This window comes from Aspergillus mulundensis (assembly GCF_003369625.1).
Source record: "Aspergillus mulundensis strain DSM 5745 chromosome Unknown scaffold_4, whole genome shotgun sequence".
Lineage (NCBI taxonomy): Eukaryota > Fungi > Ascomycota > Eurotiomycetes > Eurotiales > Aspergillaceae > Aspergillus > Aspergillus mulundensis.
Window position 1 is genome coordinate 1,376,868 of NW_020797892.1, and position 24,575 is coordinate 1,401,442.

The 24,575-nt window shown below is 48.6% G+C and overlaps 8 protein-coding genes across 8 annotated transcripts; 7 read left to right on the forward strand and 1 right to left on the reverse strand.

The window, feature by feature from the left end:
• Window positions 1-5,937: 5,937 nt before the first annotated feature.
• On the forward strand, window positions 5,938-7,727 carry DSM5745_04970 (Proline-specific permease; the record flags this gene model as incomplete). The annotated part of the gene is made up of 4 exons (XM_026746986.1): window positions 5,938-6,348; window positions 6,393-6,471; window positions 6,518-7,314; window positions 7,365-7,727. 4 exons carry the CDS (start codon window positions 5,938-5,940, stop codon window positions 7,725-7,727), a joined length of 1,650 nt encoding a protein of 549 aa, XP_026604466.1.
• A 703-nt stretch (window positions 7,728-8,430) lies between these two features.
• On the forward strand, window positions 8,431-10,240 carry prnC (delta-1-pyrroline-5-carboxylate dehydrogenase prnC; the record flags this gene model as incomplete). Its single annotated transcript, XM_026746987.1, has 3 exons — window positions 8,431-8,553; window positions 8,597-8,704; window positions 8,750-10,240. The coding sequence occupies 3 exons, from the start codon at window positions 8,431-8,433 to the stop codon at window positions 10,238-10,240; spliced, it is 1,722 nt and encodes a 573-aa protein (XP_026604467.1).
• Window positions 10,241-10,422: 182 nt separating this feature from the next.
• Window positions 10,423-11,523, reverse strand: DSM5745_04972 (sugar phosphate isomerase/epimerase family protein; the record flags this gene model as incomplete). The annotated part of the gene is made up of 1 exon (XM_026746988.1): window positions 10,423-11,523. The coding sequence occupies one exon, from the start codon at window positions 11,521-11,523 to the stop codon at window positions 10,423-10,425; it is 1,101 nt and encodes a 366-aa protein (XP_026604468.1).
• Window positions 11,524-11,886: 363 nt separating this feature from the next.
• On the forward strand, window positions 11,887-15,053 carry DSM5745_04973 (6-phosphogluconate dehydrogenase, decarboxylating; the record flags this gene model as incomplete). The annotated part of the gene is made up of 3 exons (XM_026746989.1): window positions 11,887-13,399; window positions 14,107-14,610; window positions 14,656-15,053. The coding sequence occupies 3 exons, from the start codon at window positions 11,887-11,889 to the stop codon at window positions 15,051-15,053; spliced, it is 2,415 nt and encodes an 804-aa protein (XP_026604469.1).
• Window positions 15,054-16,152: 1,099 nt separating this feature from the next.
• On the forward strand, window positions 16,153-16,470 carry DSM5745_04974 (uncharacterized protein; the record flags this gene model as incomplete). Its single annotated transcript, XM_026746990.1, has 1 exon — window positions 16,153-16,470. One exon carries the CDS (start codon window positions 16,153-16,155, stop codon window positions 16,468-16,470), a length of 318 nt encoding a protein of 105 aa, XP_026604470.1.
• A 513-nt stretch (window positions 16,471-16,983) lies between these two features.
• Window positions 16,984-18,741, forward strand: DSM5745_04975 (Zn(II)2Cys6 transcription factor domain-containing protein; the record flags this gene model as incomplete). Its single annotated transcript, XM_026746991.1, has 1 exon — window positions 16,984-18,741. One exon carries the CDS (start codon window positions 16,984-16,986, stop codon window positions 18,739-18,741), a length of 1,758 nt encoding a protein of 585 aa, XP_026604471.1.
• Window positions 18,742-21,488: 2,747 nt separating this feature from the next.
• Window positions 21,489-22,175, forward strand: DSM5745_04976 (uncharacterized protein; the record flags this gene model as incomplete). Its single annotated transcript, XM_026746992.1, has 3 exons — window positions 21,489-21,686; window positions 21,781-21,948; window positions 22,044-22,175. 3 exons carry the CDS (start codon window positions 21,489-21,491, stop codon window positions 22,173-22,175), a joined length of 498 nt encoding a protein of 165 aa, XP_026604472.1.
• Window positions 22,176-23,981: 1,806 nt separating this feature from the next.
• On the forward strand, window positions 23,982-24,288 carry DSM5745_04977 (uncharacterized protein; the record flags this gene model as incomplete). The annotated part of the gene is made up of 2 exons (XM_026746993.1): window positions 23,982-24,049; window positions 24,132-24,288. The coding sequence occupies 2 exons, from the start codon at window positions 23,982-23,984 to the stop codon at window positions 24,286-24,288; spliced, it is 225 nt and encodes a 74-aa protein (XP_026604473.1).
• Between the last annotated feature and the right edge of the window lie 287 nt (window positions 24,289-24,575).

Sequence of the window (24,575 nt, forward strand, 5' to 3'; positions counted from 1 at the left end):
TAAAAAACTAGGTAAATATAGTAATAAAACAAGAAGCTAGCTAGGTGTTAAATAAATAAAATTTAGCTATTATTATACTACTGCCACTAGCTAAAATAAGTTAAAAAGTTATTAAGTAAGGAGTTAAGAAGTTAAGAAGTTGCTAAGTAAAAAGTTAAGAAATTATTAAGTAAAAAGTTAGGGAGTTGCTAAGCAAAAAGTTACTAAGTAAATTTTTTTTATGTTTTGCTATTAATTAGTTTTTTTTATATTATTTTTTATTAGTTAATTTTTTTTATGTTACCCCTATTAATTAAGATTAGTTTTTTTATATTTTATTTATTATTACCTAGACCTGCTTTAACCATTATAACTTAGTACTTTTTAAAAATTTTATATTTTTTATTTTTTTTAACTTTTGTTATTTAATCTTATGTTTCCCCTAGTTTATAATATTATTTTTACCCACTATTTTTTATTATTATATACTGCTTTTTTTTATTAACTACCTACTTACCTAGACTATTACTACCCATGCTAGGGTGCCAGGTATTATAATTATAGCCTTATTATTTTTTTTTAATTTTAACCTTTTTAAAAAAAGTAAGAAAGTAATAGCCGCCTAACGCAAATACTAAAAAAAAAATAAGTTAAAAGTTTTTTAACCTAGTAAAGGTGCTAGCACTAAGTATATTAAAACCTATTAATCTTATAGTTACTAAGTGCTTAAAAGCTAGAATATTTAGGAACCTAATAATAATTATAATAATAAAAGTACCTTTTTGCGTATATAAATAAGTTTACTAACTAATATTACTTAATATTACCCTTTTTAATTATTAGGCCTTTACTAGCCTTAATAACATGCCTTAACCCCGTGTTTACTAAATACCCTAGAGTAAACCTAGATAACTATGGGTGCTATTTTCCTTATAAAGTAATAATTAATTAAAATTAGACTAGTAACCTATGCTAGTGTAAAAAAAGCTATTTAAGTTATTAAAAACATGTTATTTAATATGTAGTATAAATAATAAAAAAAGCTATTTATAGCGCTATTTATTATAAAAAATAATTTAAAAAATATTATTATAAAGCTTTAAAAACATGTTTTAAAGGCTAAAGTATAAAAAGTAACTAACTTTATAACCGCTAATAAAAATAAGTTTTAAAATATAGCTAAAAAAGCTATTAAAAACGCGAAAAAGCGGCGCGTTAAGGTAAAAAAAATTTAGGATATTTTTATTTTTAAGTATTATAATAACAAGGATTAAATAAATATTATTATAAATATTTTTAAGCACGTGTAATTATAATTATTAGTTAAAAGGGTTTAAAAAATATTTAATAGCTTAAGTTTAAATATTAAATAGCAAGCTATTTAAAATAATATTAATAACACCGTGGTGGATTGTGTGGGTAATAAAAAATAAAAAAAATATATAATATTAGTTATTATACCTAGAAATATTAACCACGCCCTAAGCATGCCCTTTTAGCCTAGTTATAATAGCCACTGCTTAAAAAAGTTAAGATTAATTATAGGAAATAATAAACTTATTTATGCCTGGGACTTTATAAATAATAAAATTAAAAAAAATTAGCTAGTAACTCCCCGTGCGCTTATTTATATATTAAACCTAATTAAAACTTCCCGCGCCCTAAATTAGTTATTAACCTAATTATTATTTTAATTTAGCCTTGCTTTATTATTTAGTTATAACTTAATTACTTAAAGCTAGGCTAAATTACATGCCTTAAGCCTTTTATAACTAGCTAAAACTAGACCTATAAAACATGCCGCTACCTATAATATTATTTTTTAGGAAATACTTAGTAAATTTAAGAGTTATGTTTTAACCCACTTTTAGTATACTAATAATATTATATTTTTTAACTTACTAGCCTTAAAAGCCCGCCACTAAAAATAAATAAGTATAACTAGTTAAGGGTTAGCCTATAGTACTATAGTCTTGTATATATTAATAGGTATAAACTAAATATTTATTACTAGTATTTTATATTTACCTAGATATAAAATAACTAGCTAATTAAAAAAACTATTACCACGTGCTACTAGCCACTAAGTAATAAAAATAATTATATAAAAGGTATTATAAAATAGCGCAACTAACCTAGTATAAAAAGTTACTAAAAACCTATACTTACTTAAGTTTATAAAAGTATTAGCCCCGCCTACTAAAAGTAAAAATACTTATTATTATATACAAGTACTAATTACTATTAATTTTATAATTAAAACTAGTAAAAAGTGGAGTACCGCCCTATAAGCATATACTTTATAATAAATTTATAAAAAAATTATACTAGTATTAAAAAAAAAGTGCTAGTATATATACCACCTTTATATAAAATAACTAGGGGGAAAAATTAATATAAAAATTAACTTACTTAATAAAGTGCTGCGCCCTTATATTAAATTTATTTTAAAAAATTATTTAAACCTAGGTAATATTATAGCAAGCAAGACTTACTTTATATAATTTTAATAAAAAGTTTAATTTTCGCGCCTGGAAAACGCGCTAGGTATTTATTAATATTATTATAAGTATTTTTAGCTTTTTAAATTACTTTTATATTTTAATATTATAAAAATTACCCGCGGTACTCTCCCCAGCGGATTATAAAAAAAAAATTATAAAGGTTTATTTAATAACTAAGGTTTTATTAATATTAATAGTTTTTTTAATTATTTAGCTAAAAAACTTAAAAATCTAGTGCTTAAAAAATATAAACTAAATATTTAATTTTTAGACCTTGCCTAAAAAAAGATAAATATTTATTTTTACTACTTATGTAAGTATTAAGGGGCGCTAAACTATAGCTAGCTATAAAATATTTATTATATTATTATTTAGTAGCTTATACGCTAGGACCTATTTTATTAGGCCTGGTATATTATATTAAGGCTTAATTATAAGTACTAACTAATTTTATATTTATATTATATAAAGTACGCCTAGCAAGAAGACCACACCTACTTTTAATATATAAATATTAATATTAACCAAGCACTTTAAGATAAACAAGAAGTAAATATTATTTAAGAATTATTATTACTAAATATAAAAAATAATAATAATTATATTAAGGTTTTACCGGGCATGTATTAAAAAAATAAAGTAAAGGTATAACTAGCATGGGTAAAAATATAAAATAATATTAATAACCTTTTTAATTTAGTTAATCGCGTGAAAAATAAAAAATAAACTAAAAATAATACTAAATACTTTTATATAAACTAGAAAAAGAACCCTTGCTTATAACTTATTATATAAATTATATACTTATTAATACCGCATGAATTTACTAAACTAGCTATAAAAATAAGGCGCATAGTATTACCCTAGTATATTACTATGTTAGCTAACTATTAAATACTTAAAATAGTAGAAAAAGGCACCTGGGAAGAATTAGCTATTATATATTATAATTTTATGCCCAGCCCTACCTTTTTATTTAGTTTTTTAAATTATTACTTAAAAATTTTATAGTTATTTGCCCTAACCATTTAACTCCAGGGGCTAAAAGCTATTAATAATACCTTAGTAAAATACTATAAATAAGATTTAGCTAAGGTAGTTAATAAAATAAAACTAGTATTTAGCCTAAATATATTTATTAGGTGTAACTTTTTTAAGTCCTAAAAAAAAAAGGCTATTTTTATTACTATAAATATATATATATGGTTTTAAAAGTTAAAATAAAAGTATTTTAGTAACTTTAGCTATAATTATTATAAAATAATATTACTTTTTACCCTTATTCCCACCCACGTGGCCATAATTATTAAAAAAGTACTAAATAAAGCTAAGCTACTTATTAATTATTATTAATACTTCTTGCCCTAGTAAAACTAATAAGCTTTAAAATATATTTATTAAACTACTTAATTATTACCTGTACACAATACTAATAAAAAAAAAAAAATAAAAAAGATAAAAAAAAAGGCCTAGTAAAGGCTAGCCAAGCAAAGCATAGCTAGCTATTATACTTTAAAATACTACCTTAAAAAAAAATAAAAAATATAAGTAAAAAAAAGTTTTACCTACTAGTAAGTTTTAGCCCCCCCCTAAAAAAATATAGTAGGGTTACACCCTAATATTAATTCCTATAGTACTTATAGCCTTACTACCAGCCTTTTATACTTAGTTTATTATTTACTTTAATATATATATTTTTTTTCTTATTATTATTTTTACTTATACTATATACTGTTTAGTCCTAGGTTTCCGCCACTGTTTGGCTCCTTTAGCTCCCATGCTCTAGTACTGCCCCTCCACACTGTATATATTAATAATGCTAAGTACTACCTTAGTAATTTAAGGTACACCTTGTTTAATAATAATTTAGTAAATTATATTAAATATCTTATTAGCATACTTTATTAAACACGGGAATTTAATAATTTTAACATAAATTTTATGGCTAATTTAGCCTATAAGCTAATTAATAATAAGTATAAAGTAATTTTTTTAGTATTTTTAGTATAGCCTGTTTTTAAAAGGCTAGGGAAGCAAAAAATTAATTAATTAAAAAAAATATAGGGCTTGTAAATATTTTTTTACCTAATTAAATTACTTATTATAATTAATTTAGCCTGTAAGCTTAATCCCAAGCAGGTATATAATAATAAAAACTATTATTAAAAGCAGGCAGTGCTTATAATATGCCTGTTTAAGTAAAAAATTAAAAGGGTTTATTAACTAAGTTACTTACTAAGGCGTCCCTGCAGCGGGATTAGGGGTCCTTATATTAAAAATAACTTATTAAGGCTTAGCTATATTAAATATTAAGTTTTAATTAATTAAAAAGTTGCAGTTTTATTAATTTATAAATAGTAGGTATTAAAAATTATGCTTTAAAAAGGTAAAAAAAGTATATAATAGTGCTTATTACAAGCTTTAAAGCTTATAAAGGCGCTTAAAAAAGTTTTAAATAGTATTTTAAAGTAGTTAAAAAAGTTTAAGGGCTTATAACCTAATAACTAGCTAATAATATTACTTATAGTAAACCTCTAAATTATTTATATATAGCAAGCGGTAAGTTATAAGAAAACCTTAACTGTCACATGCTGCGCTAGTCCTAATCGGGATAGGCGCGTCCCGGGCGCCGGCCCTCCGGGCGTCCGACACTTCATCCGACGGAGATAGCCCGATCGCACGTCATTCAGCCTGAGCTTTGAGGCAGACGCGCTAGTCTGAGGAAGGACTAGTCTCACGTGGTTGAGACTGGTGGCCGCCAACATCCAATCAGAGCAGTTAGCGGTCTTCAGCCGGTGGACCAAGCTTTGGGCTAGCGGCAGGGAATTCCACGCCAAGCCATGCACAAACACCAGCTTCAGCAGTGGCTCACGGAGGATCCCATTAGTCACTGAAACAGCTTCATGGAACATGTGCAAAGTCAAAGCATCTGATCCGGTCTCCAGAGCCCAGATGCAAATTGACTGCGGGTTTCTGTGCGGAGAAGTTCCCCAGAGTCAATCTCCGAATCCTGGAGTCTGGAGAACCTGATTGCAAGCGAGCCCGGGGTACCGTTGCCACCATGTCCTCTCTATCACATCGGAGGCAGCATGGTTTAATGACGCAGGATCAACGCTGAAACCCGTATCTCTCGGGACTACAACCCTTCCTGCACAGCCAGCGTCAGCATTATCTCACGCTTCCCGCCAAAGTTACTCCTATCAGGCATATACTGGACCAGGCTCTCAATCTACTCACCGAATTGGGCAGGCTGGGCACCCCACAGCTTCCCCTGGCACCAGCCCGGAGCCAATAGGGTTTATCTCCCACAAACCTTTCCATGAGTAAAATTTATCTCGTGCTGGAAATGATAAGCCCTTGACTCAGCAATCTGGGGTCTTCCCGCGCCAGATCATTTTTATAACACCCTGCCTGGTCTCTCTTTTGCCTACGTGTTTGCAACCTAGGTATCAAGATGAGTTCGCCCTCGGTCAAGAGCATGGAGGAGGGTCGCAGCCCGTCCGTCCAGTACGACTATGAGCCCAAGACGATGGAAGGAGAGGTGGAGGAACACACAGCGACGAAACGCGGTCTGTCCTCGCGACAGCTGCAACTGCTCGCCATCGGAGGTTGCATTGGAACCGGTCTCTTCGTCGGTACATCGACGGTGTTGACGCAGACCGGCCCTGCCCCTCTGTTGATGAGTTATATTGTCATGGCTTCCATCGTCTGGTTTGTCATGAACGTCCTGGGCGAGATGACGACCTACCTGCCCATTCGCGGTGTCTCGGTGCCGTACCTGATCGGGCGCTTCACTGAACCAAGCATTGGGTTTGCTGCGGGCTACAACTACTGGTATTCTTTTGCTATGCTTTTGGCCTCGGAAGTGAGTATGCCCCTCTTAAGTATTGAGAGTTACTGACTAGTAAGGTAACTGCTTCCGGAATGATCATCGAGTACTGGAATCCTCCCGTCAGTGTAGGGTTGTGGATTGCCATTGTTCTCGTTGGTATGTGTATATTGTCCCAATCAATTTAGTCTGCTAACAATCCTAGTTATTCTACTGCTCAACGTCATCGCCGTCGAGTGGTACGGAGAGTCTGAGTTCTGGTTTGCAGGTCTCAAGATCCTGGCCATCATCGGCTTGATCATCCTAGGCGTCGTTCTGTTCTTTGGAGGAGGCCCGAGCCATGACCGCCTAGGGTTCCGCTACTGGCAGGACCCGGGTGCATTCAATCCCTACCTGGTCGACGGAAACACTGGAAAGTTCTTGGGCTTCTGGACTGCTCTGATCAAGTCCGGGTTCTCTTTCATCTTTTCGCCCGAGTTGATCACGACTGCCGCGGGAGAGGTAGAGGCGCCCCGTCGGAACATTCCCAAAGCCACCAAGCGATTCATCTACCGTGTCTTCACCTTCTACATCCTGGGCAGTCTGGTTATTGGCGTTACTGTGGCCTACAACGACCCTACCATGGAAGCTGGAGTTGCCAGCGGCGGCTCAGGAGCTGGCTCGAGTCCGTTCGTCGTTGCCATTCAAAACGCTGGCATCGGGGGATTGAACCACGTCGTCAATGCTGCCATTCTGATCTCTGCTTGGTCGTCTGGCAACGCGTGGTGTTATGCCGGATCGAGAACCCTGTACTCGCTCGCTGGAGAAGGCCAGGCCCCGAAGATCTTCATGCGCACCAACAGAAACGGCGTTCCATATGTGGCCGTCATCGCGACGTGGCTGATCGGACTGCTGGCTTTCCTCAACCTGTCGAGCTCTGGGCAGACGGTGTTCTACTGGTTCACCAACATCACCACAGTTGGTGGCTTCATCAACTGGATCCTTATCGGAATAGCGTATCTGGTATGCTCCTCTCTTCTCTATTCTCTATTGTGCAATGCTAACCGAACCAGCGCTTCCGCAAAGCTCTCAAGTTCCACGGCATGCTGGACATGCTACCCTTCAAGACCCCCCTGCAGCCCTATGGCACATACTACGTGATGTTTGTGATCTCGATTTTGACATTGACGAACGGCTACGCGGTGTTCTTCCCCGGCCGATTTACCGCGTCGGACTTCTTAGTCTCCTACATTGTCTTTGCAATCTTCCTTGCACTCTACGCCGGGCACAAGATCTGGTATCGGACCCCGTGGATGACCAAGGTGTCGGAAGTCGACCTCTTCTCGGGCAAGGATGAGATCGACCGACTGTGTGAGAATGACCTGGACCGCCAGCCCCGGAACTGGCTGGAGCGGGTGTGGTGGTGGATTTTCTAGATAGAATAGACCGACTATATACGACATCTATATATGAATCCCACGATAAATCTTGAATGAACAAATATCAATAGCTTTTTAAGATACTGCCCTTTATGTACTTCTAATAACGCACCGCTTGAAATACATAGCCGGTCTATTGCAGCCGAACCGGCATCGTAGATGAAGGCTCTGGGACTTAATCAAGACTACCCTACGTCCGGGCTGTGGGGATGAGACTACATACCATGATCAAACCTCCAGATGCTATCAGATATCATATCGCAGCTATCGTTGTACTCCAGATTATCAGTTCCCCATACTATGACAAACCGTATCTACATCCCACTGTTATGGCGGGGCGTGCCAGTGCCTGTGATCCGGCCCGGTCAGTGGACTCAGTGCCCACCGGCAGAGCCCCGGGCCCGGCATCCAGCGACCGGCGAAGATCTCCTTGCGGGGCCTGGAGCATGCATGGCCATGGCCATGGCCATGCTTTTGAATTTCTGGTCCATGGAATGTTCGGCCAACCGTATTCTGTCGGCGCCGAAGCCGCAGTTGGAGAGAGGCAGCATTCCCGGTGATAACCGGTCTTAAATCACGAGAGCTTCCCCGCACACTGCATGCTGTGTTTGCTTCTCCTCCCCTTCTCTCCTCGCCTCTTGTGCTCTTCTGCTCTTCTGTCAATCGCTTTAGCTTGAATAGAGAAGTGCATCACAGCATCATGCAATCATCACTACTGCTCCGGGCGAGGGCCCTCCCCGTCAGGACCGCATCGGTCTTCTCCCGAACCAAGACGGCCTCGTATGCCACTTTCAAGGTTCCTCGCATTGACAACGAGCCCAACGTGAGTTTCTTGTCGCAGCTGCAAGCGTTTGCTAATTCCGTAGAAACACTACGCCTCAGGCTCGCCCGACCGCAAAGCTCTCCAGGATGCCCTGGCCCGCACACAACAAGAGGCTCCTCTGAGCGTTCCCCTGGTTATCGCTGGCAAGGAGGTAGGCACATCACATTTTCCGGCAGAGCTTAGCTGACAATGACAGGTGAAATCCTCTTCAACCCTCACACAATCGAACCCTGCCTCGCACGGCCCAGTGGCCACCTACTCCAACGCAACCGCCAGAGATGTCCAAGCGGCGATCGAGTCCGCGCTTGAAGCTCGCAAGTCATGGGCCTCCACCCCGTTCGCCGACCGTGCCAGTGTCTTCCTCAAGGCGGCGGACCTGATCGCGACAAAGTACCGATACGATGTGATGGCTCTGACCATGCACGGCCAGGGCAAGAATGCCTGGCAGGCGGAGATCGACTCCGCGGCTGAGCTCTGCGATTTCTTCCGATTCGGTGTCAAGTATGCTGAGGACTTGTATGCTCAGCAACCTGTGCACCACGCCCCGGGTGTCTGGAACCGCGTCGAGTACCGTCCGCTGGAGGGTTTCGTGTACGCCATCAGTCCGTTCAACTTCACTGCCATTGGAGGTAACCTTGCTGGTGCCCCTGCACTGATGGGCAACGTCGTGGTCTGGAAGCCTTCTCCCTCTGCCATTGCCTCCAACTGGCTTGTTCACCAGATTCTGCTCGAGGCAGGCCTGCCGAAGAACGTCATCCAGTTCGTCCCCGGTGAAGCCGAGGAAGTGACCAAGACCGTCCTCGACCACCCCGAGTTCGCCGCCCTGCACTTCACCGGCAGCACCAGCGTCTTCCGCAACCTCTACGGCCAGATCTCCACCGGCGTCGCGGCCGGCAAGTACCGCAGCTACCCCCGTATTGTCGGTGAAACCGGCGGCAAGAACTTCCACCTCATCCACAAGTCCGCCGACGTGCGCAACGCCGCCGTCCAAACCGTCCGTGGCGCCTTTGAATTCCAAGGCCAGAAGTGCAGCGCCACGTCGCGCGCCTACGTCGCGGCCTCCATCTCCGACTCCTTCCTTGAGCAGGTCGCCACCGAGACCAAGAACCTTAAGGTCGGACCCCCCTCGGACTTCACCAACTTCTGCGGCCCTGTCATCCACGAAGCCTCGTTCAACAAGCTGGCCAAGGTCATTGACGAAGCCAAGAACGACCCGGAGCTTGAGCTCCTCGCCGGTGGTTCCTACGACTCCTCCAAGGGCTGGTACATCCAGCCTACCGTCTACCGCACCACCAACCCCGACCACCCCCTCCTCACCCGCGAGCTCTTCGGCCCTATCCTTGTTGTGTACGCCTACCCCGATGCCACCGAGAACGACTTTGTCCGCATCGCCGAGAAGATTGACGCCACCGGCGAGTACGGTCTGACCGGCTCCGTCTTTGCTCAGGACCGCGAGGCCCTGACTATCGCCGATGACGTTCTCCGCAACGCCGCCGGTAACTTCTACATCAACTGCAAGAGCACCGGTGCGGTTGTCGGCCAGCAGCCCTTCGGCGGTGCCCGTGCGTCTGGTACCAATGACAAGGCCGGCAGCGGCAACTTGCTGTCCCGCTTCGTGAGCTTGCGCTCGATCAAGGAGGAGTTTGTGCCCACGTACAAGGTTGCCTACCCCAGCAACGGCGCGTGAGCTAGGTCGGATTTAAGTTGTACTATTCCCCATTACGTTTTTATTATCTTCGCATCTACGGCGTTCTTGCTTTCTATTGATGTTGACGAAAAGTCATGACTACATTATACTCATACTCTCGGTAGCATACCATACATACCATTCATCCTATCCACCTGAACCTAACTCAGTGTATGTCAAGGTTAAGCAGGCAAACACGCCTCAATAAACCTCTCCGTGCTCCTCCTCGCCCTCCCCGCAAACTCCTTAAGCTCATACCTCCGCCCCCTCCCATCCGCACCCCCATCAAAAATCTCCACACTAAACCACCCCCGAAACCCAGTCCTCAGCACCGCCCTCCCAACAGCCTCAACAGGCAAATACCCCCCATCATACGGCATCGGCCTGAAATCATGGCTCCAGCGTCCCCTCGGCGCCGTCCCATCCACCACCTTCGCATCCAACGGCTTCGGTTTTCCAGATGAATCAAGCGGAACATACGCATCCGAGACCTGGAGGAGGAAGATCTTGTCCGCTGGCACCGTCGCGCTCAGTTCCGCCATACTTGCTTCGAATCTCGCGCTCAGTTCCGCCTCGTCAAGACCCCCAGATTCAATCCGTCCCGACCCAGTCGTCGGATCCCCCCACTCCCCACCAGCACTCTGGAACGTATCAAGACAAAGCCCGATGTTGTCTCTATCAACAGCCTTCACAATCTCCCATACGTCCTTCCACCCCTTCGCATGCGAACTCCAGCACCAGTTCTCGTACGCGAGACGGAACCCCTTCGCCCCAAGCAAATCCGCGAGTTCGCGCAGGTCGGCCACTATATCGGCGCGAGGCCCGGCCACGCTGTCCGCGTTATGTGACGCAGAAGAAGACGCAGACGCCATCTTCTCCACCGGCGTATCACTACTCCCAACCTGCAACATCCCCGTCCCCGCGGCCTCCATGATACTAATCCACCCGTGCGCCCTGGCAAACGCGTCTTCCCGCTCTTTTGAGCCGCGCGGCCACCCCTCAAAATTGGAGAAGGGCTGGAGCATCAGGATTTCGAGCCCGTGCGCGATGCACAGCTTCTTTACTTCGGCGGCTGCGATGCGTAGACTGTCGTAGTCGTCGGGTGCGACGGTTCGGTTTGTGAGGGATGAGGCGTATGCTAGGAGATCTGGGAACCCGAGTTCGATGCCGCTGAAGCCTGCTTGGTGCAGGGCTGAGAGCTTTTGGGGAAGGGGGATTGATGAGCTGGTGTTGGGGGAGCCGAGCGAGACGGTTGCGTAGGAGAGGGGGATTTTGGAGGGCATTTTTGTTTATCGTGCTTTGTTGGGCTGGAGTTTGTTTGGTTTTGATTTTGAGTGTTCTCTTCTATCTTATTGAACGTGTTGAGCGTGAGTGAGTGATGTATGTATATCGGAACCCGCGGGATGATGTAACGATGAGGTTGAGCGGACCACCACCAAGCCCAATGACAGCCTGGGCGAAGCTTGAACTCGCCTGTGGAGTGTACGGATATCGAGTCGAACGTGGAATGATGTAAGGAGACGAAACTGGCTGAAGTGCTATTTCAGGAGCTGGTTCCTAACCTACCCATATTCTCGACTGCAAGCTATCTGAACTTTCCAACCTAATCCTGCCTACTATCTACGACCTACGAACAATCCAGCACCATGCCCTCCCAAGACGAAACCATCTCCAAATTCAAACGCATCGGGATCGTCGGCTCCGGCAACATGGGGTCGATGATGGCGTTTGCATTCTCGGAACTCGGGCTGGACGTGTCGATCTGGGACGCGAAATACTCCAACGTGAAGCAACTGCTCTCCGCCGCAAAAGACACAAACTACAAGGGAAAAATCGAAGGGTTCGAAGATGTCTCGAAGTTCACGCAGTCCCTTGAGGGCAAGGGCGAGAGGAAGATCTTCCTGTTTAGTATCACGCACGGCGATCCCGCTGATAGCGTGCTGGGGATGATCAAGAAGGACCTTAAGAAGGGGGATATCATTCTGGATGGGGGGAATGAGAATTATCGACGCACCGAGGCGAGGCAGGTGGAGTGTAGTAAGATCGGGGTTTCGTGGATTGGGCTTGGTGTTAGTGGGGGTTATCAGTCTGCACGACGGGGGCCGAGTCTTTCGCCGGGTGGTGATAAGGAGGCGCTTGAGTTGGTGATGCCGCTGCTTGAGCTGTATGCCGGCAAAGATGCGAAGAGTGGACAGCCCTGTGTGACGCGGATTGGGCCCAAGGGGGCCGGGCACTTTGTCAAGATGGTGCATAATGGGATTGAGGGGGGGATGCTGAGCACGCTTGCCGAGGCGTGGTCGTTGCTGCATTACGGGCGCGGCTTGAACTACGACGAAATCGCCGACATCTTTGAAGCGTGGAATAAGGAGGGCGAGCTGCGGAATAACTTCCTGCTAGAGATCGGGGCTGAGCTGCTGCGCGTGAAGAAGACGCCGCAGGGAGACGGGAAGGGCGAGGGCGTCGGCGATGGCGGATACGTGCTCGACGACGTCCTCGACAAGGTCGTCCAGGACAACGACAACACCGAGGGCACGCCGTACTGGTCCGTCATGGAGTCGGCAAGCCGGCACATCTCCGCGCCCACCCTCGCAACAGCGCACTTCATGCGCATCGCCAGCGGCAACCGCATCGAGCGCCTCGAAGTCGCCAAGCAGCTGCGCCTCCCCTCCCCGTCTCGCATCCGCGGCATGAAGGACATCGAAGCCTTAAAGCAGCACCTCCATGCCGCCGTGTACGCCTCCTTCCTGGCATCTTTCTGCCAGGGTCTCGAGCTCATCGCCCGCGCCTCCGACGACGAAGGCTGGGACATCGACCTCGGCAAGTGTCTGCAGATCTGGCGCGCCGGGTGCATCATCCGGTCCGAGGGGATCGCGGACATCCTGCAGCCCGCTGTGTCGGGGAACAAGAAGATCAAGAACATGAAGTTTATTGATGAAGTTGCGCAGGAGCTGCACCGGACTTTCCCCTCGCTGAAGGAGATTGTCCTGGCTGCTGTGGACGCGGACCATTATATTCCGGCTATTTCGGCGAGCCTGGAGTATGTCAAGTATGAGGGGGGGACGAATCTGCCGACGAAGTTCATGGAGGCGCAGATGGATTTCTTCGGGGCGCATGGGTATAATCTTCCTGGGGTGCCTGGGGAGGATCCCGGGCCTGTGAGTAAGGGGGCGCATCATTATGAGTGGAGGCCGGCGAAATAGGCCAGGCCTAAGATCTTTGTCTTAGCGTAATGAATGAATGGAATTGAATTCTTCTTCTTTCGTCCTTTCCACTCGTCTGTGAAAATCCTGGTGACAATGTAGCTTCATCCTGGAGAAATCTCAGCTTAATCCAATGATTCAGTGATCACCAGCCCGCTCTGCAGCGAAGACAGTGAACCGATCTTTTCCATTTCAGAAATATTACCAAGTTACTGCTCAAATCACGTCCGATTCTGTACGCGCCAACAATAGGTGAGGTGCAAGTCACTGCCTACTAAGGCTGAAGGAACAAGTCTTGACACGTTCACTAGAGGCAGGCAAGGAGCCAAGCAGCAGGGATAGAGTTCGCTGGCAATATGTTGTCTGTTTTTCTATAGAGTTTGGATTGAATGGATGAGAAAGGCGAAAAGATACAATGCAATTGATGGACTGAGAGAGGTGCCTGAGGAACGGCGTGGCGGAGGAGCGGAGGTTGGCTGAGGGGCAACCCCGCCGACTTTTTCTCAGTCCGACCCCGATGGCTCTTCGCTCTCTCTCCTCCCTCTCCAGACCCCTCCGAAGAATAGAGTCCCCTAGACAACTCGCTCGCAGAATGGCCGTCCTCCCCAGCACCTACGCCGGTCAGCCCACCCATTCCAAACAACAAAGCCTGACTAACTCTGACAGACCCCGTCCCCATCGCCGTCATCGGCGGCACCGGCCTGCGCGAACTCCCCGGCTTCACCCAAGTCGCCTCGCTCAACATCCAGACACCCTGGGGCACTCCCTCCTCCCCCATCACGATCCTGCACCACACGCACAAGGACCGCACCGTCGCCGTCGCCTTCCTCAGCCGCCACGGCCAGCACCACCAGATCGCGCCGCACGAGGTCCCCGCGCGCGCCAACATCGCCGCCCTCCGCTCCATCGGCGTCCGCACAATCATCGCCTTCTCCGCCGTCGGCAGTCTGCAGGAGGAGATCAAGCCCCGCGACTTTGTCGTCCCCGACCAGGTCATCGACCGCACAAAGGGGATCCGCCCGTTCACGTTCTTCGAGGGCGGCGTTGTCGGCCACGTCCCGTTCGGCGATCCGTTCGATGAGCGCGTTGCCAAGATCGTCCGGGCTTGCGGGCATAGTCTGGAGGGTGAGGGGGTGAAGCTGCATGACCGTGGCACGCTTATTTGCATGGGTATGTTCGTTTAACTTTAGATTAAGCTCTACTAATGAAACGTAGAGGGCCCCCAGTTCTCCACCCGCGCCGAGAGCAAGCTGTACCGCTCCTGGGGCGGCTCCGTCATCAACATGTCCTGTCTCCCCGAGGCTAAGCTCGCGCGCGAGGCCGAGATCGCCTACCAGATGATCTGCATGTCGACCGACTACGACTGCTGGCACGAGTCGACTGAAGACGTCTCCGTCGAGATGGTCATGGGCCACATGAAGGCCAACGCCGTCAATGCGAAGCACTTTGTCACGGCTGTTCTGAACGAGCTTGCGTCTGAGGAGAACGCCGAGCTCGTCCAGGCCAAGCAGTATGCGGGGGCTGTCAAGTTCGGTCTCAGCACGGCACAGGCGAGCTGGAGCGTCGAGGCGAGGGAGAAGATGAACTGGCTGTTCCCTGGATACTTTGAGTAGATGTATATACATGCGGCTCAGCGGATAGATAGATGAGCTGAATAGAGCACGATTTATGACTGTCTTCCTGGCCAGGATATTACTACGCCTCCTCACATTTCAAGCAGCGCTAATACAAATATGCTTATTTTATTTGCGTAGACCCGCCCTTGACATTCAAGTCGACTGGCTAGTTGACGAACTGGCTACTGGTCGGATAAGTGAGCGCACATCACGTGAACCCCGACATCCTTGTCAGCACTTAGTCTGACTCGGCATCCTGCATTCAGGGGCAACAATCCACAAATCTAAATCACACCATCGGCACGATTCCGGCCCAAAGCTGGTTTCATCAAATATCCAGACCATAGCGTAAACAGAATTAGACAGACACACGGGCGAACGACAGACACCTCCAGTTATGCGTCCGTGGCACGTGCCCTCGACGAGTCCAAGCTCGCCGCTCAGCCTCAGCCTCTAATTCGCCGGACGCGAGATTAGCGTCCGGACATGTGGACCTCGGACCACGCCCTGATTGGCCCGCTCGCAAATGACGTCAAGTGCGAGCGCGCTATGCCGGTTCGAGCATGTATATCTCGCGCCGGTGTTGGCAGGATCGAAAAACGCTTGGGGTCGATGGGAGCGTAGCTGGAGGTCGACGTTTCAGTTTAGCTCGGGTGGAGAGGATAGGATGGATTTTGGGGAGGTCGAAGGATTTTAAGGCGTGGTGTAGGCTAGGTATAAGAGGGTGCTGCTGCTGTTTTTTTGTTTGTTCTTGGAGATATTGCATCGTCTGATCCTCTACCTATTACTCTCGCTCGCTTGCTATTTGACTCTACTGGTACGAAGTAGACGTCGTCCATTCGCTTGGTCAAGGTCAACAGTCAGTCTCTCTTGGTTGCTCTCTGCACTTACATTACGACCTCTCCTACTGACACTCCCCCAGACCTCCTACAAACACCTTCCCTCCTCCTACCACCAAATAACCAACAAACGAACCTATCCTCCTACAAACGCAAACAATCCACAAGCGTCCTCGAGGTCATACCACAAAGACTCCAACCACAACTACCTCACCTCCACATCATCCCATCCCATCACGAAAACAATCCAAAACACCATGGCCCTCACCAAAGAAGTCCAAATCCTGATCGTGATCGTCGGCTGCGTGGTCTTCATCCTCCTCGGCTACTCAATCCACTACCTGGCGACAAACGGCTTCCAGGGCGACAACGTGGTGAAGGAGATGAGCGTCGAGCAGCGGCAGTACATGCGCGAGTTCCGGCTCAAGCAGATGCATTGGATGGCGCGCGATGCGACGGCGGGGCGCGGGTGGAAGAGGCCGCATCCGCCGTCGGGGGATGTCGAGAGTCAGATTCAGGGGCATGGGCAGGGGAAGAGGGGGTCGAGGGGGAGTGAGGGGACGGAGGGGTATTAGGACTCTGAGCAAGAGGGGTTGGAGTGAGGCTGAGGCATTACTGCATGGCTATGGGTACATCCACGGGTTTCTTATGTTGGGTTGGGTTGGAGTAAAGGGCGTTTGGGAATTGGGTTCGGTGTATTGGGACGGGTGCTTCGAGATAATTAGGTATTTGTCATACTATTTTGAATTGAATATATATATGACTCCCTCAAGGACAGAAGATGGTAGCTTTATTAAAGCATGTAAGAGCTCAAGAATGCTGAAGGTTTGCCGAGCTGAAAACTATTTATAGGAATGTTGCTGCCAAGTGGGGGGAGGCCTAGAGCCACCAACTCAGCTTCTCCAACTCTCCATCTCCAATCTGTCTTTTCGCTGCTGGCTTCTTTCGCGATTCCTTTTTCTTTGTCTTCAAGCTGGGTGTCGCTACCAGTCTGTGCTGATAATGAAATCCATTCTCTAGATGGATCGTCCACCATGAGCGAGCCCCTCACCAGCGATTCACCAACCTAAGCACGTCCACGCCACACCATGTCCCGAACACCCTCCCCCAAATCCTCCAAACTGGGCCCCCTCCACACCCGCCGCGGCTGCAAAGTCTGCAAAATACGCAAACTCAAATGCGACGAGCAGAAGCCCTCGTGCAAGCGCTGTCTCGCCGCCAAATTCACCTGCGAGTACCCGCTGCACCTCACTGCCTCGTACGCGTCCGCGCCATCGATCACCACCTCGTCCGTACTCGACCTTGACCTCGACGTCTCACTCTCAAGCCCACCGAGTAACGGCGGCGTCTGGAGCGAGCGCCGCGCCTTCGCGTACTACTTCCACCACGCGGCGCCGTATCTTGCGGGCGGGCTGGACCAGGCGTTCTGGACGGTGACGGTGCCGCGGATCTGTCGTCTTGAACCGGCTGTCTGGGATGCCGTCAATGCGATCAGCGCGTTGTTTGAGTTTCCAGATATCTGTGGGGATTTTGTATTCCTGCGTTCGAGGGATGAGCCGCGGATGAACGAGAAGCAGAGCGAGGCGCTGGGGTGGTATTCGCGCTCGCTGAGCAAGATCCAGAGTGGGATTGAGCGGAGGAGTGTGGATGTTCATGTTGCGCTGGTTAGCTGTGTCTTGTTTGTTTGTATTGAGATGGTGCAGGGGCGCGTTGAGGAGGCGCTGGGGCTCTATGGGCAGGGGGTGCGTCTTATTTTGGATCTTCGGGCGCGGGGTGCGAGTGTGAGGGATGTTGGGTTCTTGGAGGACACGATCGTTCCGCTGTTTATCCGGCTGGGGACGGCGGCGCTGAGTATTTCGGGTGTTCCGATCTGCGATTTGTACAGTGGGTTTGATGCGCAGCGAAGTTATCTGTTCAGGTCGTTGGAGGATGCGAGAGACACGCTTATCCCGCTCGCTGCGGAGGTGCAGATCTTCCAGCGAGACACGGGGCGAAATCCGTTCATCGGCGTGGAGCCTGTGATATCGCCAGAGGTGCTTGCCCGATGTGTTCGTTTACAGGGTCGTCTGGACGCCTGGCGCTCGGCATACGCGGCGCTCACGGAGACCCTCAGCCTGCACTCAAAGCCGGGATCCGCATCGTCCTCTGCTTCTCACTCCTCAACGTCTACGATTACAATCAGCGTCAGCATCTCCGCAATCCTCCAAACGTACCACGCAACCATTACCACTATCCTTGCGACGTGCCTCTCACCCACCGCCTGCATCTACGACCGGCATCTGGAATCCTACCGCACGATCATCAACCAAGCCTCCCTCGCCCTCGAATGCTCCCGAAAACCAGACGGGGCCCAGCCGATTTTCACCTTCGAGCTCGGTGTCGGGCTGCCGCTATTCTGGACGGCGCTGACCTGCCGGCAGCCGCAAATCCGAAGGGAGGCGCTGCGGCTGCTGCACATGGCGCCGCCGATGCAGGGGTTCAGCAAGACGCAGATTGGGATCGCGCTTGCGGGAAGGATCATGCAGCTTGAGGAGAAGTTTGCGAAGGAGCTACTAAGCGGCGAGGTATCGCCTTTGTATGAATCCGCGCTTCTAACCCCACCTTCCGAGGACAACGACGAGAGCGAGATGGATCTCCTAGATACGCGGGTACCGGAAGAAGCGAGAATACAGCACTACGCTGTCTTTCGCCCGTGTGACCAGCCGCACATCCTTGGTCCGCATGGGCCGGAGGTAGCGAAATGGGGGCGGAGTCCCGATCAGCTCTTTTTGCGGTTCACGAGGAATAGATGGGATGCTGCTGCTGGAGGTTGGGTGTTGAGTGATGAGTTGGCGCCGATGGACTGAGAGCGGTCCCTACTAGCCGGATTGTCGGTACGCCCATGACTGAGAATCCAATCCTAATCCGAGGCTTGCAACGTCTCTACGTATAACTGGGGCTGAGCCTCGGCCCCATCCGTTTCTCCTGCAGCAGGATGCAACTGAGGAAGGAGCGACCGCCCACCTGCGAAGCACCCATCGCGCCTTCCCTGCAGAGAGCGTATGTACGGTCGATTAGGAAGTCGCGACCGTCATCCATGCCAGCTCGCAGCTTAGGAAGGAGCGGCTCGACGCCCGCCCGCCCGCATGTGCAGGTGCTCAGAGGCAGAGGCGCTTATGCGGTATTTAGCACGAAATGCAGGGAGCTACTGAGCCCGCGAACGCATTACGCCCTACCATAGTTATATCCAAATCCAATACCATACTATCGTTCTATAGTAAGTGTCTCGGAAAACGCGCCAGCTTCTATCTACGATGAAAGTGCTGCTTCGCGGTTCTTCCTGACACCAGTCACTACGGCATCCTCTCTAGGTACTACATCTTGCCCCCAACCGTGGAGTTACACGCCAACACCGTCTCTCGGCTTAGCGGCTTCGTCCTGTCCATGGTCTCTTACCCGTAGCAACCCTTCCCTTGGCAGAGAAGGACCCGGGTTCCGACCAGCGAAAGCCTGCAAAAGATGGGCCTCGAGGTGAAGCTTCAGTTGACGTTGCCTTGTTTGCGAGAAGTCACAAGCAGCATATGCTTTCTCTATTGACAGTGGCTGTGCATTTGTCCGTCACTGGTCTGGAGAAAGCGAGGCGAGGCGAGGTGACGTTTGATGCTTGCGTGGTCTTCGTCACTAGATGCTAGCCTGGGAAGAGGTCAACGCGCTCACATGGTGACTTGACTGCGGGCATTAACTTGTCAAGTCACTTAAATTGCATTCTCAAGAGGAACTGAGGTCGGGATGGGCTGAATTTGGCAAGCCCTGTGAAGATGTCGAGGAAGGAAGCGTTAGAGACACGTACGCGGTCACCTCGATAATAGATTGCTCGAGACGGAAATTGAAGTACGTCCATTGGCCGCGCGGAACAGTGGCCTTGGATGTGAAAGAACATTGAAGTCATTTCTAGGCCGCTCTGCATCCAATTGAACCCGGCTCTCTGTCTCTGTCTGAGACGGCGAGGTTGTCATCGTTTCTCAGGCTCAGCAAATGGACGTCAGTTTGCAGATACCGTAGTTCTACGTAGAACTCGGACGGAGAGAGAAGCCTTGCCTGGGCATCGAGTGGCGTCTTGATGATACTGGAGGCTGCAAGTGCCAGGACGTTGAGGCAGCATGGACAACCTTCCGGTGATTACCCTGCCCAAAAACACTGGCCTCGTTGCCAGTCACAATAAACAGTCAAGCGATAGTCACATTGCCTTGAGATGGTGACTCGACGAGCAAAGTTCACCAATTGGATGAATACAGCCGTGAACGTGGTGTCCTGTAACTGAGAAGGTGCCGCGTGAGGGCTGGGCTCTTCACCCCTGCCCCAAGCCCACGGGGTATAAATATCTCGTCGATTCCCGCGCTGGACTCTCTGCTCGATCTTTCGTACGCATCTCTTCTCTCCGGCTTTGGACCGGGGCCTCCGTTCTGGTCCTGGCTAAGTCAGTCTTCATAGGTTTATGAACGTCATAGCCCTAATGGCATATGATATGCCTTATGTAGTCCAGCTATCTGATGTAGTTCCTCGATGATGTCGTAGACCTACCCTATCTGCCCTACAGGTCTTTCGCTCTCTGATTGCGTCTCAAGTAAGCCCTAGTATAGTCCCACAAACCGAGCTCACAACAAGAGTAGTACTTCGATGCTGGCATTGCTTCCAACTGGCCACGTGCATGTGCCCTTCCTTTCCAATCCTAACGCTATCAACTGCGTCCGGGTTGGCTTTAGCATAAAGCCTTGGTAGACAACCTCGCTGGGCCGTTGCGCCCGAATCCGTGAGTACCTGCGCTATCTTTTTCTGCCTCTGGGTATACCAACCTTCCGTTGCTAACGTGACATAGGGCAGACCGAGGACCCGCGTGGGTGACTCGAAAAGCTACCAATGATGCTGCACGAAGCACCGCTTTTCCTCGACCGATTGGGCTTCGCCCGAGAACCAGAGGAAGACAATGAGATAGATGAGGAAAACACCGAAGATTGCGGTCTTCGAGTGCCTGAAGCAAATTGGATTTGACGCTCGCATACACCCCAGGGCAATCAATGCCGTCTTCTCGAGAAGGGGACACGCGTCGACCTCAAGACTACAACGCTGCCGTGGCGACGGTCGACTGGCCCCCCCGGCCTCCACCACCTCCCAGGCTGTAGGGCCTTGACATGCAGAGCGGGGACGTCAATGATTGAACACCCCTTTTATGGTAGCCGTTGTGCAACTCTCTCATGTGCGCCCTCTTTGCCCCGGGGAATCCAGTTTGTTGTCAGTACGCTGACTGTCTGGTTTTCCAGGATCGCTGCACACCATGAGACTGCCCTTGGGGAACCGTTTGAGGCAAAGGAGTTGATGATCATCGTTCCGCATGAAGAACCGATTACGCCTGGCTGGACCGGCGTGTCCAAATACCGAGTCATACCTGAAAACGAGTCTGATCAGGACAGGTTGCCTAGAGGAGAAGGGAAAGGAAGCCTTTGAGCGACTACGTGCTATGAAATGGGTGGGCAAGGAGGTCATGATCTTTTCACATCTCCAGCCATATGCCTTTGCCTTGTCTATGAGATGGCTCACCATCCTACGCGAGTGCATGATGACCAATGTCACCGGCCCGCGACCACAAGGACATCCCCAGGCGCGATTGGGTGTTGCTGGACCCCTGGCGTGCATGTGGCTTCCGGATCAAGCAGACCTTTACACCGCTTATAACGTGGATCGGAAGTGGTCCTTGGATATAATTGACTACCAGGGTCGCACGGGTACCGGTCTATCCAACGAGCGTGTCAAACAGGTATCCCATTCCCTGGACGTTTTGTGCATTCCGATTTAACCCACTGTCTTTTTTGCAGGAAAGGTAAAGCCAGCCGACTGACGACGGCCTCAAGGAATATGGCAATGAGGAAGCCATTGAGAAAATGCTCATCAAGGCGTATGTCACTGACATCAAATCTGAAGACGCAGACATTGTCATCCGAGTACCTGGACAGCCGGAGATCAACATGGATGGGCAACTCGCATCGTCCGCGTCCGCGCCAAGTACTGCACTCGTTCCTGTACGACTTTGCAGTAGTATTCTACACTTTGCATTCATGAGAATATTGATTGCTGACTCCGCTAAAGAGTGTTCTCTCAGCCTTCGGGCCTGTAGTCTCCTGAATACCCAGGGCTAGGTGCAGGGCGCACGACTACACAGTCCCCTAGCGAGCAGGCGCGCAAGCGTGGCATTCACATCAACATGGCTGGCAAGCAAGGTTCCAGAGGTGTCAATGCCACGTTATAAGCACATTATAGGCCTCCAGCAACCATAATACAAGCAAGTAAGCTTAGGCACTTCTCCCCTCCACCAAACTTCTTTCTCTCCTCCAAGCACCCTTGAAATACCTTATTGTCGTCTTTCCAATGAGAACCTGTTCACGGAGTATGGCTTTGTGCCACTTCTCCAACTATCCTAACAAGGAGTTTAATGCCCTCTCCAGATATGGGATGGGACCACTCGAGTGCTCAGACTCGGGCCTGACTGCAGCACTCTCTGTACCTGGGCTCGCGTTCACGCAGGAACCTTGGTAGGCTTCTGGGCCAGCTGGTACCCTGCACTAGGCTAATGGTTCGAATCGCCCATCCTCCCATGGTACGTTGCGGTCTCTGCATGTGATGATCACGGAACACTAGAGATGGCAGAAGGAGGTAAATGGTCTCAGCTCGCGGCCGCCCACGCTTTATAAAGATAGACAAAAGGCCCGGCAGCGGAACCTCTGAACCTGTCCTGGGTCCGTGATGTGGTGTGGTAATGGGGGTGTTGGGCTTCTTGTTCGTGGAGCAAAGTCATCGAGAACCTGCAACAGCATGGTAGGGGTATATTGGTTGGCGGCCCTACGGTGGCTTCCCTAGGCTCCTGGCTGATGACACGGGGGCCACCGAGTGGACTGATCACGGCGAGTTCATCCGAAAAGAAAAAACCTCCTGAAAAACTTCACCCCTCGAGAGACTGCAGTCGCCAAAGCCATCATGGGGGACCCGCTGGACGGCGAGGTTGTGCCATTGCATCCATGGATCAGTGGTTATGTTCCTAAGCTAAATCTTATCCTCGATGGTCTGCTCGATGTCTAAGATGATATTCATAAATATCTAACTTGGCAACTAGATCCCCCTATGCAAGGGTTGTGCTCAGGTCATGCTTCTAGAGCCACTACGCCAATCGTACGCCACGACCCAGCTAGAAAATAACACGATCGACGTCCTTCCTCGTATGAAGGAACGGCGATGGCTATTATCAATGAGGTTGGGTCCTGTGAGCCCCTTCCCCTTCTCGCTTTCCAGCATCCTTTCAATCAAAGACTACCTAACCCATCTCCTCCCTCAGGACCACCGGAGACTTCTGGAAGCTTTACAAGGTGAACGCTTTGACAAAGCCACCATTCCTCGTGGCGGGCCGGAATACGCACTTTGGGTGGGTCAAGGCGAAGGATGGGAAGCTCGGGGGTAACCCTAACCTTAAGGACCTGCTCAACGTTAGTTACAACACCGACGCCGTGTTCTAGAAGGAAGAAATTATGACGATCGACGCTTAACCATCAAGCTGACATACATTCCGACGTGACGCACCTGTCATGTCTGTCTTACCTAACGGCTTTGTTTTGCTGCCCATTGAGTGCCAAACGTCATCAACCATTGCATGGCAGTGGGAATTGCACCCAGGAGGGCACAAGTGTCGTAACTGCTATTCTGGCATTGAAGGCCCTTAAAATCAACATTCAACAGAGAACGTGTTTTGTCGCACGCTTAATCCACACACATGGATAGAGACATCTGGGCTATGTCAGACTTGCCACAAGGATAATTGAAATCCTTGACAACGGAACCGGAAACCACCGAATTGTGGAAACTGCCAGGCCAAACTAGGCAAGAAAGGTCAGAAAAGGCAATGGTTGATCTTGATCCGCTAATTTATCTGCGATCTTTGCAACCAAGCCCGGGAGGATGGCTGCCTTTGGGTGGACATTGCTGTACACTTCAAAGAATCGGATATTAAAAACGAGATTCACCACGGAAGATACAGTTATTACTATACTTTTAACAGCAGCCAGCAATGGCATTCATCTCCCGATACTGCGCGGCTGCTGACATGCAACGCATGTTACCAGTCGAAAAGCTCAGGTGAGTAAGTCCTACCATAGCCCGTGCCCACCGGACAGAGTTGACTTCTACTAGCATATTTTGCATTTCTTACTGTCAACAGCGCCGCCTCTGCCTGCCGCTGCCCGCATACCATCGCGCCCGCGAGGGGAACGGGCCAAACCGTCGTCGTCTATCCGCAAGAACCAGCACGCCGACGACCACGGCCATGGCCCCGCTCTTCTCTAACCTCGATCCCTTTAAGGGAACCAAGAAAGTAATAGCCGCCCGCCGAGAACGCCGCGAGAGAGAAGAAGCCGAGCGCGCCCAGCCTGACGAAGATGTTGAAAGCAGAACTTTACGGTTTTGGCTGACCAGGTGCCCTCCTCGCTTCGCCTGTCCCTGTGGAATGAAATCGGAGTAGAGGCATGACAGAAGAACCTCACCGCACTCGTTGGGCCTCTTTACCAACACCAGGCCTGAAGAGAGGGCGCCTTCGCCCCGAGAAACTTGGGGTTTAGAGATAACCGCAAAGCTTGAAGGAGAATTCTGGGCCTAGGGAAACACC